This window comes from Eretmochelys imbricata, chromosome 10, assembly GCF_965152235.1.
Source record: "Eretmochelys imbricata isolate rEreImb1 chromosome 10, rEreImb1.hap1, whole genome shotgun sequence".
Lineage (NCBI taxonomy): Eukaryota > Metazoa > Chordata > Testudines > Cheloniidae > Eretmochelys > Eretmochelys imbricata.
In genome coordinates, this window is record NC_135581.1 from 34,043,393 (window position 1) to 34,063,295 (window position 19,903).

The window sequence follows — 19,903 nt, forward strand, 5'->3', positions numbered from 1 at the left end:
CTGCAGTGTCCTACTTTTGTACATAGAACTGTTCCTTCTCCAGAATCTGCCCTTTCATTTCTCAGCCCCCTGTTAAGAGCAGGCCTGGCGGCAAGTTTTGGGAGGGCTCCTGGTGGCAGGTTGGAGGGGCTCCTGGTGGCAGGATTTCTGGCTCTTGGCAGTGGGTTGGGGCAGGGTGCTGGGACAGTTTGTACAGTGGGGGTGCTGAGAGCTAATGACCCAAAGTGTAAACCCTGTGTATGATGGAAACCACTTCAAGTTGTGGGGTGCTGCAGCACCCCCAGTTCCAGCACCTATCGGTTGGGGGGTTCTTGGCAGCAGGATGGGGGAGCCTGGTGGCAGGTTTTGCGGGGGCTCCTGGCAGCAGGTTAGGGGGGGCTCCTGGCAGCAAGTTTTTGGGGGGCTCCTGGCAGTAAGTGGCAGAGGCTCCTGGTGGCAGGTTTTGGAGCGCCTCGTCCGGATCCTGTGGCCACTGGGACAGGCTTTGTGCAGGGTGGGTGCACGGGTGGCCGTGTGTGGGTCCGAGAGGGCAGCAAGACCTAATTCACCCCCTGCCCCTCTGCTCCCCTGTAGGTTGCCTGGGCACCCTGCTCCTGCCCCTGGGCTGCAGGGGGAGCAAGCCCCAGAGGACGCCGTCTGCTCCCTGCCGGAGGACGCTGCTAGCAGCCACACCGGGCACCATGCATTCCCTGGACGAGCCCCTTGACCTCAAGATCAGCATCTCCAAGCTGCGGGCAGCACGGGAGAAGCGGACACTGGGCAGTGCCAAGCACCGGGCCTTGCACCGCGAGCTCAAGACCCAGGATGATGGCGCCGCGGCGATGGGCCCCGGCTCGCCTGGCTCCCTGCCAGCTGGTGAGAGGGGGAGAGGCGTCCAGGGCCCCACCTGGGGGGACCGCCTTCCTGCACCCTCTGGTACGGACACCAGGGGGGCGCCACCTGCATGCAGTGGTGAAAGAGTCTTGGGGCATGCTCTGCCCCCTGCTGGCCACCTGCCCCGGGGCTGGGCCCACATAGCTGGGGTCCCCCAGGCTGTGCTGGGGTGCCTTGGGGCAGGCCATGAGCTGTGGGTCTGGGCACAGGGAGTGAGGAAGCGGGGGGGCGCCGCATCCTGCCCCAGAGGTGGCTGCATTGCAGTGGTGGGGAAAGGTGCTCAGAGTGGGAATCACTGCTCACCTGTTGGCTTTGTGCCCCCCAGGCCTCCTGCTGCCCTCCAAGTGCCATGACAAAAGGGACGCCCGCTTCTCCTCAACACCCCTGCTCGACCTCAGCCTGTCACCCCCGTCTGACCCGGACTCCCCCGGTGGCAGCACCTCGCTGTCCCCTGAGCGGCAGGGCAGCGGGGACCTGCCCATGGCCCCCACCCCTCACGTAAGTGATGTGCTGCGGCGGGGCGGGGGCTGGGGCAGATGGGGGAGCTGCTGGGAACGGGGCTGGGGGCACCGTGGCGGCAGCTCCCTCCCCCAGCTCAGCAGGAAGAGTCTTTTCCAGATGGTTGCCCCTCTGCCCATGGCAGCCCCAGACCTATGGCCCTGGGCCCTGCTGAGCGGGGCTGGGCTGCCAGGGAAGGGAGTGGAGGGGGGAAGGGAATGGGATGGGCTGCGGGGGGAGGGGGGCGGAAAGGGCGGCTTGCCTGGCCTGTGCCTGCCTGGGGATGGGCACCAGGCCCATGTGGGGTGTGCAGGTAGCGGTGTGCAGAGCCTGGGGGAGCTGGCCCCATCTGGGATGCGGGGGGTTGGGTGCAAGGGGGGGGCTCCTCGCACTGCAGAGCTTTGGGATCCAGCTGTTCAACATCATTCCTGATCCCCAGGGTGGGGCACTTCCACCCCCCCGGCCCCAGCCAATGTCTGTGACCCACCCCAGCCCCCCCGCGCCCCCATGTCCCCTGCCCCAGCTGGTATCTTTGCCCCAGCACCTTTGTTCTCCCCCTGCAGGATTTCCCGTCCCTGCGCTACATCGACGGCCTCCCGAGCTCCTTCCAGTTCTTCCTGCCCCTGGGCTCGGGCGGTGCCCTGCACCTGCCGGCCTCGGCCTTCCTCACCCCCCCCAAGGAGAAGCGCCTCTCCCCGGAGCTGCCCCTGCCGCAGCAGCTGGTGTGTCGCTGGGCCAAGGTGAGGGGGGCAGCTGGGCCCCAGGGGGCTGGGTGGGGGGCTACGCCCATGGTCCCAGTCCTGTTTAGGGTAAATCCCCTGACATCTGTGTTCTAGAGGAGGCTGCGAGGGGTGTGCTGCGGGGCGGAGAGGGGCAGCAAGAGGCATGCTGCGGGGCTGGGGGCGGCAGTGCAGGGTGTCCCTCGGGGCAGAGGGCAGCAGCGAGAGGCGTGCCGCGGAGCGGAGGGGGGCAGCGAGGGGTGTGCCGCAGGGCGGAGGGGAGCAGCGAGGAGTGTGCTGCGGGGCGGAGGGGGGCAGCGAGGGGTGAGGTGCGGGGCAGAGGGGACTGGAGGGGATGGGGCAGAGGGCACTCAAGGGGTGTGCCATGGGGCTGCGAGGGGCGTGCTGTGCGGTGGAGGGGGGTGGGGCAGAGTGGGTTGTGAGGGGCGTATTGTGCAGTGAAGGGGGGATGGGGCAGAGGGGGCTGCATGGTGCGTGCCATGGGACAGGTCTTTGGGACACTGCCCCTCCTGGCCATTGGTAGATCTCTATGGGCCACCTTCCCGGACCCAGCGCCCACAGCCTCTGGGGCCGGCCACAGCTATGGTAGGTCTGGGCTAGGGAGTGACGGGGCGGGGTGGGTACATCCTGGCCAGTCCTCGGGGGGCCCGAGCCACTTCCCACTTGATCCCTCCTGCCGTGCATCAAAACACCCACCCCTCCCCCAGCCGGGCCCCCTGCAGCCACCCCTCCCCCAGCCAGACCCAGTGGGGCTCCCCCTGCAGCCGCCATCTGACCCAACCCTGCCCCCCCTCCCCCGCAGTGTAACCAGCTCTTCGACCTGCTCCAAGACCTGGTGGATCACGTCAACGACTTCCACGTCAAGCCAGAGAAGGATGCGGGTTACTGCTGCCATTGGGAGGGCTGCGCGCGCCATGGCCGGGGCTTCAATGCCAGGTGGGGGCCGGGGACGGTGAGGCTGGGACAGCGAGCTGCGGGGAGGGAGGGAGACGCGGCGCGGGACCTCGAGACTGAGGGGAGGGAAGAGGAAGGAGAAATTCAGGCAGATTGCAGCTTCCAGCGAACCATGTGTGTCAGTTACACCCAGAACTGTTAGTGACACACTGGCTGGTTACGGGGAAGGGATGGGGTGGGATTGGGGCTGAGAGGTTACGGGGCAGGAACGGGGGCGGATTGGGGCTGGGTGGGTATGGGTTGGGATGGGGATCCGGGCTGTGTTGTTACGGGGCGGGGAGATCAGGGCTGGGTGGTTAAAGGGCAGAGACTGGGGGGTTGGTGCGGGGCAGTTACAGGGTTATGGGGCAGGGATGGGAAGATCTGGGTGGGGATGGTTATGGGGCAGGATGGGGATTCAGTGTGGGGCAGGAGCAGATCTGGGCTCTGCGCCGATTGCCGGGTATGACAAGTCTGTGTCCTCTCTGAGCTGGGGACAGTTCTTGGCCCCCCCGGGGCAGCTGTGGCGATTTGTGTGTCCTGTGACGTGGGGGGGAGGAGGGCAGCTGTTCTGTCAACTCCCTGGGTTCCCATGGCAGCTGCAGCCCCACAGCATCCTGCCGGGCCGGCTCACCCCAGCTGGCTCCCCCTCTCCCTGGAGCACTGTGCTGGGCTGGCTCACCCCAGCTGGGTTCCCTTCTCCCTGGGGTAGGTACAAGATGCTGATCCACATTCGCACCCACACCAATGAGAAGCCTCATCGCTGCCCAACCTGCAACAAGAGCTTCTCCAGGCTGGAAAATCTTAAAATCCACAACCGCTCCCACACAGGTCAGTGTCGGGGATAGGGGGCTTGGGTGTCATCCCCTCGCACACAGTTCAGTGTCAGGGCAGCCCATGGCCTGGCGGCAGTGGCCCCTTGGCACACCAGGTCAGGCAGCCTCTGGCCGGGCAGCAGAGGCCTGGTGGCATGCTGGGTCAGGCAGCCTGTGGCCCAGCAGCAGAGGCCCTGTGGCATGGTGGGTTGGCCAGCCCATGGCCCAGTGGCGGAGGCCCCTTGGCACGCCGGGTCAGGAAGCCTGTGGGCTGGCAGTGGAGGCCCTGTAGCATGCTGGGTCAGGCAGCCTGTGCGAGCACATGACCTGGTGGCGGAGGCCCCCTGGCATGCCACATCAGGCAGCCCATGGCCCGGTGGCAGGGGCCCCGTGGCATGCCGGGTCAGGCAGCCCATGGCCTGGTGGCAGAGGCCCCGTGGCATGCCGGGTCAGGCAGCCCATGGCCTGGCAGCGGAAGTGCTGTGGCACGCTGGGTTAGAATCCTAGAATACCAGGGTTGGAAGGGACCTCAGGAGGTCATCTAGTCCAACCCCCTGCTCAAAGCAGGACCAACCCCAACTAAATCAGCCTGTGGCAGCCCGTGGCCAGGTGGCGGAGGCCCCGTGGCATGCTGGGTCAAGAAGCCTGTGGCTGTTGTGTTCCCCTGCAGGCGAGAAACCCTACATGTGCCCCTACGAGGGCTGCAGCAAGCGCTACTCCAACTCCAGCGACCGCTTCAAGCACACGCGCACCCACTACGTGGACAAGCCCTACTACTGCAAGATGCCCGGCTGCCACAAGCGCTACACGGACCCCAGCTCGCTGCGCAAGCACATCAAGGCCCATGGCCACTTCGTGTCCCACGAGCAGCAGGAGCTGCTCAAACTCCAGCAGCCTCCCAAGACGCCCGTCGCCTCGGCGGAAGTGCCTTACGTCAACGGGGCGCAGCTCATCATCCCCAATCCGGCCGCCCTCTTTGGTGGGCACGCACTGCCCGGCCTGGGCGCCTCTTTGCCCATCCCCCTGGCCCCGGGGCCCCTGGACCTCAGCACCCTGGCCTGTGGCGCCGTGGGCTCTGCCGCGCTGCCGGGGCTTCCAAGCCCCATGCTGTCCCTCAATGGGGCACCACTCAACTTGGCCAAGAACCCCTTGCTGGCATCTCCCTTTGGTGCCGGTGGGCTAGGGCTGCCAGTGGTGTCCCTGCTTGCTGGCAAGACGGACATGGAGAAGTGCCAGGTGGGTGACACCAGGGTGGCCAAAGCGGGCAAAGCTCAAGGGCTCGAGAGCCGCAAAGAGTCGTGCGACAGGACTGAGCGGGCCCGGCTCAGGCGTGCTCCGGAGAGCCTGCCGCTGCTGCCCGGCGCGGTGCTGGACCTGTCCACCGGCGTGAGCTCTATGGGCAGCCCCGAGGCCCTGCCGCCTGGCTGGGTGGTGATCCCCCCTGGCTCCGTCTTGCTGAAGCCGGCCGTGGTGAACTGAATGAACGAAGCCCAGACGCAAAACGAGGCGCCACCTTGGCATGGGTCTCGACGGGTGAATCTGCCAGCGGGGTTGGGGGGAATCCGGACCTCCCGCCCCCTTCCCCTGCGACTGCCGCTTGGGTCTCGCTTGGACCCTACACGAAAGAAGAGTTTGACTCTTCTGAGAATAGCAATAATCCCCATCCCAGCCCTGCGGCCGGCCCGCATCACCGGCCCAGTGCAGGCCGCGCCAGAGGCCTCTTCATGCGACCCCCCAGATAGCTAACTGCCCCCTCCCTGAGCCAGCCACACCCTAAAGCCTCTTGCTGGCTCTCCGAGGTGCCAACACCGGCACAGGACACAGCAGGAGTGGGCTCATGGCTCTGGCAGGCGCCGGGCTGGGGCACCAGGGTCGATTGTGGCAGCAGAGCAAGTGCTGGAAAGGGACGACTGCGGAGGGACCAGAGCCAGGCCGTGGCCTTGGTGGCAATGGGGCCGTGGAGCTGGATCGGGGCCCTATGGCTGGCCTGGTGTACCATCACCCCATCTCTCCCTGGGGGCTGCCTGCCTCAGGCAGCGGCAGGCGCTGTTATTTATTTATCTCACCCAACCCTTGCTTTGACCGGTCCCGCGTTGGGCCCTTGTTCCTGGTGCTGACCAGGTGCCCCCTGCCTGAGGCCTGAGCCACGCAGCCACCTGCCTTGGGATCCCAACACCCAGCCCCGTGCCCACTCCCCAGTCAGTGCCAGGTGCTCATGTCCTTGTGCCCTCTGCTGGTGGTGTGGGCGATGATGGCGTCCATGCAGCCCGGTAGCTGGGTGGGTGTGAGCGATCCCAGAGGAAGGGCCCATTGACCCCCCTGCCCAGCCTGCGGTTCCTGGGGGCCGTGTCCCCTGGCCCCTGCAGCAGAGCTGGCCCCCTGGCACTGGCCACGCCATCTGGCCCTCACACGTGGCCTGGCAGGGAGGACGGTGCCAGCAGAACCCACAGACACGGGTATGATTCCCCACCCTTGAGCCCCATGACACAGGCAGCCCTGGGCACCTTCCTCTCTGGCTCGGGGTAAGCGCCCTCCCCCTCCCCCCACCCTAGGACTGGCACTGCCATGGGGCTGGGCTAGCGGGCTCCCTCCACTCCAGCTCCGGTTCCCGCACACCGTGGGAGGCTGGCTCATTTCCAGAAACTCCCAAGCAAAGGGCTCTAGCGCCTTGCTCACCCCAACACCTGCCAGTGGGCCTCTCCCATCACCCACCTCCCTGTGCCCATGCCAGCCTGGCCTGCAGCACAGCCAGCACCCCTGGAGCCAAGCGGCGCTGACCCGGGAGCGGCCAGCCCAGCCCAGCCACATGGGACCGCCAGGAGCCGCTGGAGCGGGGTGTTCCCGTTCTCACCCCCAAGCCGGCGGAGCTCCCACCCTGCCCAGTCTGACCCCCCAAGAGCAAGTCAGCCGGGCCCCGAATGCACCCAGCCGTCCCCAGGCCCGTGCACCAGTGAGGAGGCAGCGCCACTCAGCCGCAGCTGGGCTTGCCCGGTGGAGAGGCCGGCGAGACAAGACCACGATGAACTTCTGGACTGCAGCCCCTTCAGCCCTGGGTTGACTGGACTGAGACAGACAGACGGACCCCCCAGTCCTGTGGGGAGCCCTGCCCCCGGACCCTCCTCCCCCACCCCCGACAACGCATACTGGCTGAGTATGCCGCTCACCAGCTCCCGTGCCCCTTCCCCAACCTGGGGGAGGGGGGGCGGGGGCAAGATTGCCTTCAGCTCTGTTAGTACCTTAGCATGTAACGCAAGTGTGCGTGGCTGGCCGGCGGCGCAGGGCGGGAGCCCCCCCTCTCCCTTCCTGGCTGTGCACCCTGGCCTGCTGACTGGGAGGCGAGGGCCGGGTCAGTGCTTCAGTTAACACCCTGAGTGGGCAGATGCCTGTAGCCTCCCGCCCCAGCACTGCAGGGAGCCATGGGGTCACCGGCCACAGCCTGGCGCTGCACCTGCCCAGCTGCCAAGGGCTCGTGGTCAGCTGAGTCTCATCAGGCCGGGGGCTGAGCCCCGCCCACACAAGTCCTGCTGCTGATGCTCCCCAAACTGGTTTCCCCTTTGGCCAGATCACCCTACGGAGCCATTGCCCATCTCCAAGTGACTGGCTCAGCAGCTGCAACCTGCTCCAGCCCATGCCCCTGCCAGTCCAGTCCCAGTCTGACTGCCAGGAGCCCTGGCTAGCCCTGCCCTGGCGCGCTCCACCTCCCCGAGGCGTGGCTGCCAGGCTGCTGGTGGGCACGTGGCCTGGGCAGGCTGTTGCCCTGAGAGCTCCCCTGGGCCCGTCCTTGGCCAGGGGCTGCGGCATGTGCAAGTAGGTGGGACCCCCCCACTAGCCCTGTCCCCCACACACAGAGTAATGCCCATGGGCTGGTGCAGCCAGCTGTCCCATGTTCTTCTCTGGCTCCCTCGATGGGCCTAGCTGTGCCCCCTGCTGTTGCTGCCCTAGGGGGGCAGGTTGGAGACACCCCAGCCAGCCCTGTGGGCAGCCTGGTGAGCAGCAGGCCCAGTGCCAGGGTGAGACCAAGCGGCTTTGGGTGACAGCCGGATGCCCCTGGGGCACCCGGTCCTGAGGAGGGGCAGCGGGAGGCAGAGCCTGGCCTATCAGAGAACTGTGGTTATGGGTGCCAGCTGCTGGGGCGCATTAGCCCCTCCCCCCCCCACCAAGCTGGTCTCCTGCCCCCCATGCACCCCGTTGGTTAGAAAGCTAATTACACACAGCATAGGGCCACTCTCACTGCCCATGGTGCAGCCTGGTGGGGGGGCTCTGCTACCCCACAGCACTGGGGGCTGATGTGTTTGCCCCTCCCAGCCACATGGCATCACAGCCCTTGCTCGGTGCGGGGACGCAGCTGGTGAGCTGCTGGGGCCCTGCCCTGAGTGAGGGGGCAGCAAGCCAGCCTAAGTTACAGCATTAAATGTGGGGTGGCCAAGGCTGTGGCCTGAGACTACAGCTCCCAGCAGGCACTGCACCCCCCAAGCAGTGCCTACTGGGAGTTGTAGTCTCCAGGAGGCACCTGCCCGTAAGGAATAGAGCCACAGCAACGTGCAGATTGGGCTCATGCCATGCGGCCTAGCGGGCTCCTCCCAGCCTGGCAAGGGCCTGGTGTGGTTGCCCCCAGCAGGCAGCAGATCTAGGCAGGGTTGGCCCCTGCATTACGTGGGTCTGGAGGTTCAGCTGTGGCCAATGACGGAAGGCGGGTGGGCTGGCTGGCACCACAGAGCTGCACTGAGCCGTTGCGGGTGATGCCCGCGGGCTCAGCCCATCTCTTCAGCTGGCGCTGCCCGGAGAGACCCGCGCTGTATGTACCGTAAGCTATTCTAGACACTCCAGGACCAGCCAGGCTGGCCTACGAACATATAAGCTACATAAATTCTTTAGACTGGTTTAGCACTTTGAGTGGCTGCTCCAGAGCCAGGCTCCTCGGGCACAGCTAGGCCCGGGCATGGCATGGCTGTGCCCACAGGAGCAGGCTCAGGCACATCTTGAGGACAGGGCATCTCCAAGCAGCCACCACTCATGCCCAGGTCTCCTGGTCTCTCCCCCTCCCCACGCTTGCCCCTCGGACGCTCCCTCCCCCACAGAGGGATTGCTCAGTGCTCGCCCCAAGGGGCCCCCCGGACTACTCCTCCCTTGCAGGAGGGGTCTTGTTGTCTTTTCTGCTGCTCCTGGTACACAAGGGGGTCCTGCATACCTCTCCCCTGCCCTCAGCAGGACCCCTGCTCTGCTGCCACCCTCCAACCAGGAGACCCCCCTAGCCAGGGCTCTCGACCCCCTCACTGGCCACATTCTCCACCTCAAAAGCTCCAGTGCAGCTGCTGGAGGGAGGGGCTCTCAGGGTCTGGATGTTACAGCACCCCAGCCCAAGTCTGGCAGGGAGCCAGCCCCCCCAGAGCCGACTCTTGGGGGGAACTGGCATCATGCTTGCCAGCTCTGGGGCTGCTGAGAAGCCCCTGCCCTCTTGCCCCAGGCTGGGCGAGCAGCATGCCACTCAAAGGGTTAACAGTAGCACAGCATGTGCTTTGTGATAGACTAGGCCTGCCCGGGCCGGTATACGTTTTGTTTTTCGGTCGTCGTCGCACATTCCAGGCTCTCGGTATTTTACCCGTCTCTAAGTGCCTTTCTCTGGTAGTGTACGTTCTTTCTCCTCTCGGCTCCATTGCTGTTAGCATAGCGTTTAACTAAAGAAACAAAGCGAGACGCTCACGACTGCCCCTCTCGGCCTCCGGAGGAGAGGAAGTTTATTAAGAAAACAATAAAGTGAATTGACAAGTTTCCTTGGATGTGTTGGCCTGTGATTGCTTTTGGGGGGTTCTACCCTGCTTAGCACGGCCTAGGGACACCACCCCTGTGAGCACCTCAGCCTCCCACTGGTACCTGCACCTTTAGGTGCTAGCGACGGGCACGGCCTGTGCTGGGAACGGGCGAGGGGTTGCACAGGATCTGCTGGCGATGACAGGCAGTGGGCAGGGCTCTGGTGTGGGGATGGGAAGAGCTGCTGGGAGATCTTGGACAAATGGCCATCCATTTCCCTTCTCCCTTGGTGTCTAGCTGGCCCACAAGCTCCTGCCTCCTCCCAGGTCTGGCCAGTGCCCAGCGCAACAAGGCCTGCAGGTGCTACCGAAACAGAGAGGGGGAGCCAAGACGCTGCAGCCCCCAGTTTGGGAACCACTGAGCCCTCTGATACGGACATCTCCCCCCCATGTGCCAGAAGGGGCCCCACGGGAGGCAGCCAGGTCAGGCTTAGGGTTTGGGATGAACCTCAATATTCTCAGGAGTGTCCATCTCTCTGTGCAGCCAGCCCGGGGCAATGAGGAGCGAGTGAGGGAACGTCAGAGTCATGTGTGGCCCAGCTGAGTGCCCAGCACACCTGCCCCGCAGGGCCAGGGAGCCGAGAAGGGCTTGTGCAAAGCAGCACAGAGGGCAGTGCTATAAAGGCTGTGCGTGTGTGTCATTGTGGTACCGACAGCCCTTAGGAAAGGGAAAATCTACTATGCCAGCTGGGCTCAGGCACGGTTAGTCCCTCTGGTCAGTTCCCCCGGGGCAGGGCTCTCCCAGCCAGATCTCAGGACTTGGTACAGCTAAACCCACACAGGGTGGGGGCTGCCGTCCCCCGAGAGCTGCAGGATCGTGCCGCTTTGGGAACATGCCGCCTGCCGCCCCCCGGGTGGCCTGGTAGTTACGATGATCAGGAGTGGAAGGAGCATGGGTCTGACAGCTGTTGTGATCAGCGGCTGCCAGAGCTCACCTGGCTGGAGGGGTTTGTGGAACAACTCTGCACCCAGGAAATGCTCCACGCATCTCAGGGCAGCTGAACCCTGGAGTTTACCGGGGAGCCCCCAGAAGCCATGCAGGCTGCTGCCCTCCCCACTCTGACGGGCCCAGGCAGGTGGTGACAGGCCAGCAGCACGGCGGTTACAGCCTCCTGGGCTCAGCCGTTCCCTTTGCTCCTACACTCTAGTTTGGCAAAACCCTCTTAGAAATGGTGAGATCTGGTTCCTGAGCTCCCCGGGCTCAGTGTAGTCCCAAGAGCCCATCTGTGCCTCGCCTTCGGGGCTGCACAGGAGTGGCTGAGAACAGGCAGCTGGGGCCTTCCAAATGGCTGGGCAGAAAATGCATCACTGCAGCCCCCAAGTGAAACCGGCAGCCTTCTTGCCCTGCTAAACTGCTGGGCTCCTTAGGCTGCCCCTCGCCCCCAGGGAAAGCTGGGCATACAGGGATCCAGTCAGGTAGGGCCAGCTCACACTGACTCCTGGGGGCTCAGCAGCGGGTCTCCTCGCACGGCAGCTTTCCCACGTCCTAGCAGATCTCCACCCATGTTGTCTGACTCTTCCTCCCCAGCAGACACTGACCTAAGGCCACTGATGGACCTGGCCAGGGAGTGGAAGGGCAGATACATCTCTGAGATGGTGGGAGCAGTGGAAAGTGTCCACCCCCATCACACTGAGCCAGGGGCACACGGAAACCCTGTTTCTAGTGCAGGGGTGGGGAAACTTTTTGGCCCGAGGGCCACATATGATTATGGAAATTGTATGGTGGGCCATGAATGCCCATGAAATTGGGGGTTGGGGTGTGGGAGCGGGTGAGGGCTCCAGCTGGGGGTGTGGGCTCTTGGGTGGGGCCAGAAATAAGGGGTGTGGGGTGCAGGAGGGAGCTCTGGGCTGGGGCAGGGGTGCGGGCTCTGGACTGGGGCTGGGGCTGAGGAGTTTTGGGGTGCAGGAGAGTGCTCCGGCCTAGGATGGAGGGGTTCGGAGGGTGGGAGGAGGATCAGGGCTGGGGCAGGGGGTTGGGAGGAGGTCAGGGGTGCAGGCACCAGGTGGCACTTACCTCGAGTAGCTCCCGGAAGCAACAGCATGTCCCCCCTCCGGCTCCTACGTGGAGATGCAGCGCCAGCTCTGGGTTCCCAGCCAATGAGAGCTGCAGAGCCAGTGCTTGGGGCGGGGGCATTGTGTGGAGCCCCCTGGCTGCCACTACGTGTAGGAGATGGAGGGGGGACATGCTGCTGCTTTTGGGAGCTGCACGGAGTGGAGCAAGCCCCCGACCCCACTTCCTGGCAGGAACTTGAAGGCCAAATTAAAAGGTCTGATGGGTTGGACGCAACCCGTAGTTTGCCCACCTCTGTTCTAAAGCATGGGGCTCCCAAGGAGGCAGCCAGCTGGCTGCATATAGCACCAGGCATTTCTGGCTCTGCAGCAGGTGGGGACAATTGGACGCCATGTTTCAAGGCAAATGGTCCAGGAAGGAATGGTCCTCCCCCATCTATCTCGTTGCCCAATTGTCCTAGTGCATTATGGGAAGTCCCTGGCCATCCGGTAGTGGATACAGCTGCCCGCAGAGCAATGGGCCAGGCTGTGACCCTCACCCAGCTCCCCCACGGAATCCCCTGATTCCAAACCACACAGAAGAAGCTGCAGAGAGGAGATTTATTGGCTGGCTATAATTTAGAGGGGCTGAGAAGAGGGCATGGGGAGTAGTTACGTCTTTGGCTTCTGCCCCTGTTCTCTTTCATTCTGTCTCTGGGCCTCGATTCGAAGCTCTTCATCCAGCCGCTCCTTGGCTCTCACCACCTGTGGGACAGTGTCTCCAATGAGTCTCACCTACCGCCCAGTCCGCCATACGTGGGCCACGCCTCAGGCCCAGGATAGCCAAGGGACATGGCTGCACTTCACAGGGCAGCCAGGAGGAGGCAGCAGAAACCACCTACGTGACTGGCTAAATTCCCTCTAAGCTGTGCAGCTACCTATTAAGCCCTGTGCAGGGGCTCAGGTGAGGAGAGGTGCCCCTCCCCGCTGGCCCCAGCGTGGACCTGTTGCGGCTGGGGGAGAGGAACCCCTCCCTCAGCCCGGGCCCAGCGTGGACCTGTCTTGGCCAGGAGAGGAGCATCTCCCTCAGCCCGGCCCAGGCCCACCAGAGCTGCCACGGCCGGGGAGACATGCCGCTCCCCAGCCCCGAGATCCTGAGGCAAGAGAGGGCTGGGGGGAGTCATCTCTCCCCACCGCAGCCCCAGGGCAGCCTGCACCCCAAACCCATCATCCCTGGCCCCACCCCAGAGCCCCCACCTTCTGCCCCAGCCTTGAGCCCCCTCCCACACGCAAACCCCTCCCAGAGCCTGCACCCCCAACCAGAGCCCTCATCCCCCCATGCTGCAACCCTCTACCCCAGCCGTGAACGCCCTCCGACACTCCAAACCCCTTGGCCCCACGCCCATCACATGAGTTATGTGCACCAATATGAAGGTAGTGTGTCACACATCACCTCCATATTGGTGCACATACAAAAATTAATTCCGCACACGGACGTAAAAAATTAGAGGGAACACTGGTGACTGGCATGGGGGGCTGCTGATACTGGCTCCAGGCCAGGCCCCACCATGCAGCAGCAGAGGGATCTGAGAAAGATGCTGTAGCCCAGGGAAGTTTGCCCCCTCAATCCACATGCTCCAGAGAGCACAGGATGGCAAATGGACGCTGTGCCAGACCCCAGGGAACTCTGCCTTTCTCAGGGTCCGACATGCTGCCATTGGAGACACCCAGGGTCCAGCCTGTGAGACAGGGGGCCCAGAGAGGTGTGGGGGCATGTGGGCAGGGCGTGGGGATGGAGACACCCAGAGGGCACTGCCAGCAGGACGTTCACCCTGGCAAAAACCCCTGAAAAGGTCTGCTTCTGCTCAAAGGGGTAATTACAGCGCCACAAACAGTGATGACAGTCTTTGAGCCTCCAGCCCCAAGCGCCAGCTCCTAAGAGAGCCAGCCAGCCCCTGAACCTGCGAGGCCAGCCCAATAGCCTGGCACAGAGCAGGACGGATGCCCAGACCCATCCAATGCCCCGCTTACCTTAGACTGCAGGTAAAACGATCCCCCCACTGACTTATCATTCACCTTGAATAAGTGATCGTAGTTCTGCCAAAGGAAACAAGCCAACTGTGAGCTGCCTCTCCCAGCTGCCCCTCGCTCTTCATTTCGGCGCATTGCCAGCTGGCTGTTCTCAGCCATAGTGACAGGTCCCTCCAGGGGACAGCCATGGCAGTGCCTGCGTCCTGAGGAAGAGGGAGCAGCCACCCTCGCTCACTGACACTCCGCCAGCAAGGGCATGCAAATTTGCTGGGGGGCTGTCATGGGGGGTTGAGTCCAAGCACTTCAGCCCAGAACCTCTCTCCCCTCTGCAGCATTGGAAAGCCCTGATTACAGGGCAAGCCAAGAAGGGTCCCGGGGTAGAGAGGAAGGTACGAGTGCCTCAGTGCACCATGGGTAACAGGCCTGCTGAAGGAAGCTGCTGCACTGAGATCAGAGGTGCCCAGCCCCAACTAGCCACCCACACTCACTCCCTGGAACAAAACATGCCGCCACCCAGCCATCTCCTGCCATAAGAACGTAAGAATGGCCATATTGGATCAGACCAAAGATCCATCCAACCCAGTACCCTATCGACAGTGGCCAATACCAGGTGTCCCCAAGGGAGTGAACCTAACAAAATGATCTAGTGATCTCTCTCCTGCCATCCATCTCCACCCTCTGACAAACAGAGGCTAGGGACACCATTCCTTACCCATTCTGGCTAATAGCCATTAATGGACTTAACCTCCATGAATGTATCCAGTTCTCTTTTAAACCTTGTTATAGTCCTAGCCTTCACAATCTCCTCAGGCAAGGAGTTCCACAGGTTGACTGTGCGCTGAGTGAAGAAGAACTTCCTTTTATTTGTTTTAAACCTGCTACCCATTAATTTCATTTGGTGGCCCCTAGTTCTTATATTACGGGATCAAGTAAATAACTTTTCCTTATTCACTTTCTCCACACCACTCATGATTTTATAGACCTCTATCATATCCCCCCTTAGTCTCCTCTTTTCCAAGCTGAAAAGTCCTAGTCTCTTTAATCTCTCCTCATATAGGACCCGATCCAAACCCCTAATCATTTTAGTTGCCCTTTTCTGAACCTTTTCTAATGTCAGTATATCTTTTTTGAGATGAGGGGACCACATCTGTACGCAGTATTCAAGATGCGGACGTACCATTATCTATATAAGGGCAATAAGAGATTCTCCGTCTTATTCTCTTATCGCTTTTTTAATGATTCCTAACATCCCATTTGCTTTTTTGACCGCCGCTGCACACTGCGTGGACGTCTTCAGAGAACTATCCAAGACGACTCCAAGATCTTTCTCCTAATTCGTTGTAGCTAAATTAGCCCCCATCACATTGTTATTTTTTCCAGTGTGCATTACTTTACATTTATCCACATTAAATTTCATTTGCCATTTTGTTGCCCATTCACTTAGTTTTGTGAGATCTTTTTGAAGTTCTGCACAGTCTGCTTTGGTCTGAACTATCTTGAGCAGCTTAGTATCATCTGCAAACTTTGCCACCTCGCCGTTTACCCCTTTCTCCAGATCATTTATGAATAGGTTGAATAGGACTGGTCCTAGGACTGACCCTTGGGGAACACCACTAGTTCCCCCCACTGATCACATCAAAAGTGGTGTCTTCGGGGCTGGAGCACCCATGGGGAAAATTTGGTGGGTACAGAGCACCCACCGGCAGCTCCCCGTCCCACACCCGGCCCCAGCTCACCTCTGCTCCGTCTCCTCCCCTGAACACGCTGCCCTGCTCTGCTTTTCTGCCCCCCTCCCCACCCCGGTTTCCCGCGAATCAGTTGTTCAAGCGGGAAGCCGGGAAGGGCTGAAAAGGAAGCGGCGGCTTCGCGCTCAGGCCCAGGGAGGCGGAGGGGAGCTGGGGTGGGGAGCGGTTCCCCTGCATGCCCCCTGGGTTACCTGCTGCAGCGCGGGTGATCCTCCTTGCACCTCCCCCGTCCCACCTCACCTCCACTCTGCCTCCTTGGGCCTGAAGCGGAGAAGCAGAGCGGGGCAGAGAGTAACTCAGGGGCGGAGGCGAGCTGGGGCTCGGCGGGGACGTGCCGGTGGGTGCTCTGCACCCACCAAATTTTCCCCGTGGGTGCTCCAGCCCTGGAACACCCATGGAGTCAGTGGCCTAGGGCACCACTTTTGGCCAGTTGTTAAATTTAGAAGCCTTTTTAGAACCGGTTGTCCAAATTTAACAATCGGTTCTGGGAACCGGTTCCAGCTCACCACTGGTTACCCCTCTACATTCTGAAAATTTACCGTTTATTCCTACCCTTTGTTCCCTGTCTTTTAACCAGTTCTCAGTCCATGAAAGGATCTTCCCTCTTATCCCATGACAACTTAATTTACATTAGAGCCTTTGGTGAGGGACCTTGTCAAAGGCTTTCTGGAAATCTAAGGACACTGTGTCCACTGCATCCCCCTTGTCCACATGTTTGTTGACCCCCTCAAAGAACTCTAATAGATTAGTAAGACATGATCTCCCTTTACAGAAACCATGTTGACTTTTGTGCAACAATTTATGTTCTTCTAGGTGTCTGACAATTTTATTCTTTACTATTGTTTCAACTAATTTGCCCGGTACTGACGTTAGACTTACCGGTCTGTAATTGCCAGGATCACCTCTAGAGCCTCTCTTAAATATTGGTGTTACATTAGGTATCTTCCAGTCACTGGGTACAGTAGCTGATTTAAAGGACAGGTTACAAACCATAGTTAATAGTTCCGCAATTTCACATTTGAGTTCTTTCAGAACTCTTGGGTGAATGCCATCTGGTCCCGGTGACTTGTTACTGTTAAGTTTCTCAATTCCAAAACCTCCTCTAGTGTCACTTCAATCTGTGACAATTCCTCAGATTTGTCACCTATAAAAGATGGCTCAGGTTTGGGAATCTCCCTAACATCTTCAGCCGTGAAGACTGAAGCAAGAATTCATTTAGTTTCTCCGCGATGACTTTATCGTCTTTAAGTGCTCCTTTTGTATCTCGATCGTCCAGAGGCCCCACTGGTTGTTTAGCAGGCTTCCTGCTTCTGATGTACTTAAAAAACATTTTGTTATTACCTTTTGAGTTTTTGGCTAGCTGTTCTTCAAACTCCTTTTTTGCTTTTCTTATTACATTTTTACATTTAATTTGGCAGTGTTTGCCAGAGCAAGAACACCAGGCTTCAGCTGGGGAAAAGGGTCTGGCCTCTCAGCAACCTGCTGCCATGCAGGCCTGCCTGCTGGACTGTCCTGCTCCGAGCCATGACTTTACCTTCTGAATTTCCTCTGGGCTGAGCTTGGAGATGTTGAGGATCTGCTGGGCCTCCTGCAGGCTGATCCCTGAGATGCTGGTGGCTGCAGCAGACTGGGGTCCTGCACGTCCCCGCGCATCGGCCGCTGCTCGGCTGGCTGTTCAGAGAGACCCCAAGCTGATCACTCCTCCAGTCACAGCCCGCTCTCCCTGGAGCACCTGGCCACAGCGTTCACAGGAGAGCTTACCTGGGGCTATTGAACATGCAAAGGGAAGTGCTACAGGACCTCTATGGACATAAGGGAACGGGGGTGGGAGCGCAGGGCGTGGCCACATGAGCCAAGGATGCCTGGGTTCAATTCCAGTCTGTCACAGGGTGTGTGCGGCAATGGGGATGATCCTGCCCTCCCTCCCAGAGGATCCCCCTGCTCTCTGTACAGCACTCAGAGCTGTTCCCACCAGGGCCACCCAGTAAGCCTGGCCCAGTCAGCCACCGAGCAGGGCCCCCAGGAAACACTGGAATCCCAGCCCAGGTCCCCCTCCCTGCTCCCTGCCTGGTAGCAGTTCGTGTTACTAGCCTGGGTCCGTGGAGGTAACACGCTAACACTAACGCACATTACTGAGCAGTTCTCACAAGTGAAGGTGCCAATCCAGGCTGCCTTCCCCAGCCACAGGCTGCAGGGGGAGCTCAGCAGCACAGGCCCGGTGCCCGCCAGCAGAGCCAAGGCTGGGGGTCACCCTCAAGGACAACATGAGGTTTCCATGGATATCCCCCTTGGATGCAAGAGACAAGGCTGGCGACTGTGACTGGTGCTTACCTGCAAATTCCTGCCTGAGCGCCCGAGCGAAGGCCCTGCCCACCACCTGCACCCCCACCACGATGATCTGCGCCAGGTACTTGGCCTGCAGACAAAGCACAAGCAGTCAAATGCCTCCTGCTGACAGGGGCCTACAGAAGGGGCCTTCTGAGTGGGTGTGTCCAGGTTACTCCTCGGACCTTGCATCGTTCAGGAAGGGAATCAGGTAAATAGGGAGATCCAGCGGCTCCCCCTCCCGCGCACAACTCAGGCACTAGTCAGCTTAAAAGCACTCTCCTCCCCCAAAGCATTCACCCTGCCAAAACACCAGCAATCGGTTAGCCCAGCCAGTGACACATGGGACCAAAAGAGCCTGGGGCAGATCAGGGACCAATAGGGCCAGTGCCCTGGGACTAGTTAAATCACTGGCTATGGGAGCCCAGGAAAGGCAGCCAGAGGCGACCCCAATGCTCGCTGGGCACTGGATGCAAAAGGGAAGGGAGACCGCACAGCTGGCGATGCACAGTGCGGCTCTAGACAAACCCTGCACTGGGGGGCGGGGGGAGACTTCACCAGACCGTGCACCTGAATTCAGAGTAACCCCAGCCTTTGCGCCCAGCAGCCCGGGTGTTCCTGTTACGCAGCGAGCGCCTTCTAGCGGCCAGGCAGCTGCACGTCCCTGCTGGCTGGCTGCAGGGCAAGGCCAGCCCGGCCCTGGGCACCGGAAACGGAGGAGCAGCTAATGCCCCTGCATTAGCATGTGAACGCGACCAGACAGGCCGCTGTACACGGACGCCAGGCGCTGGGCTCACCCCTCCCAGCGGCGGTCAGGAGCCCGGGCAGAGCGGGTCGAGGGCCGCCCGGGCCCCCCTCCCCCGAGCCAGGGGAGCGTTCCCAGCCCCCAGGGCCTCGGCACACGCACGCTCTGCCCAGGGCCGCTTGCCATGGACAGAGCGTACCGGGGCGGCGGACGGATGGCTCCCTGACCTCGCGCCGCCGGCACCGGGGGGAGAGCCCGGCACCGGGGGGAGCCCGGGGGCTGTTCTGGGCCGCCCAGGCTGCTGCCGCTCAGACGGGCCCGGCCGAGCCGCACGGAACCAGCCGCTTTCCGCGGGCCGGGGCCGGCGGCTGCCCGGGCTCCCCCCAGCGCCGCGAGGGGCCCCGCGGGCGAGTCCGTGGACCCAACCTCCGGCGCCCGCCGGGCAGAGGGGCCCGGGGCCGGCACCCCGCGGCGGGGCCTGCGCAGGACGGAGCGCGGCTGGGGAGCCCCGGCTCGGGGCAGCGCCCCCGGCCCCGCTCACCATGTCCCCGGCGCTTCCGGCCTGTAGCAGGCTCCGGCTCAGGGAGCGAAGGGCAGCGGCCCCCGCGGGGGCGCCATAGAGACGGCGCTGGGCAGAGTGTCCCCGCGGCCAGCGAGTGGTAGGTGCCGAGCGCCGCGCGAGAGGGGAGCGCGCCCCCTGGCGGACGGCGGGGAGGCTGCAGCGGGGGCGGGGCTGGGTGCCCCTGTCCCGGGAGCCAGGCCGCTCATCCCCATCGTTGCCCCAGCGCCCCCCGGCCTGACCCCAAGCCACCCTCCGCGGTGCGGGGGGGCAGCCGCGCCACGGCCCATCTGCAGCGCTTGGGTTGGGGCTTTGGGTCCTGGCCCGGCCCGAGATCCGCCACGCTCCGCACCCGCGGCCCCTGGGGTGTGTCCCCCCGGCTGGGACCGGCCACGTGGGCACAGCCATGAGGGCCCGGCCCGGCCCGGCCCGATCTCCCTGGCAGGGAGGACGCGGGGGCAGCAGGGAACTGCCTGAGCCCGGGCGAGCTGAGTGCCCTGGGATCAACACTGGCTGGGGTGGCCAGGCAGGGAGGCGAGCCTGGAAACCCTGGGCAGGCGCCCCAGCTCTGGGGCAGCCCACCAAGTCAACAGAGTTGGAGACCCCAGAGCTCCCACGTTCGTGACTCCAGCCGTGGCTCTGGGGCAGCTTGACAGGTGAACGACCCCTGAGCCAGACCTCCAGTCCCTTGAATGGCCAATTTCAACATGTTTAGGTTTGGTTCCAAATCACTACAAACCCAGACTTCAAACGATCAGCCAAGGGGGGGGCGGGCTTTCGTAGGTTGCCCTTGCTGCCTGCCTTCCACCCATGCCCGGTGCAATAGCAGTCACTAGAACAACA

General features: G+C 62.2%; 2 protein-coding genes across 2 annotated transcripts; one reads left to right on the top strand and one right to left on the bottom strand.

The window, feature by feature from the left end:
- Window positions 1–680: 680 nt before the first annotated feature.
- GLIS2 (GLIS family zinc finger 2) lies at window positions 681–5,338 on the top strand. The gene is made up of 6 exons (XM_077828806.1): window positions 681–855; window positions 1,199–1,371; window positions 1,935–2,111; window positions 2,914–3,047; window positions 3,757–3,875; window positions 4,530–5,338. Exons 1-6 carry the CDS (start codon window positions 681–683, stop codon window positions 5,336–5,338), a joined length of 1,587 nt encoding a protein of 528 aa, XP_077684932.1.
- Window positions 5,339–12,262: 6,924 nt separating this feature from the next.
- On the bottom strand, window positions 12,263–19,162 carry PAM16 (presequence translocase associated motor 16). Its single transcript, XM_077827629.1, has 5 exons — window positions 19,043–19,162; window positions 17,763–17,847; window positions 16,966–17,102; window positions 13,687–13,752; window positions 12,263–12,420 (listed from the first exon to the last, which is right to left on the bottom strand). Exons 1-5 carry the CDS (start codon window positions 19,043–19,045, stop codon window positions 12,328–12,330), a joined length of 384 nt encoding a protein of 127 aa, XP_077683755.1. The 5' UTR covers window positions 19,046–19,162; the 3' UTR covers window positions 12,263–12,327.
- Between the last annotated feature and the right edge of the window lie 741 nt (window positions 19,163–19,903).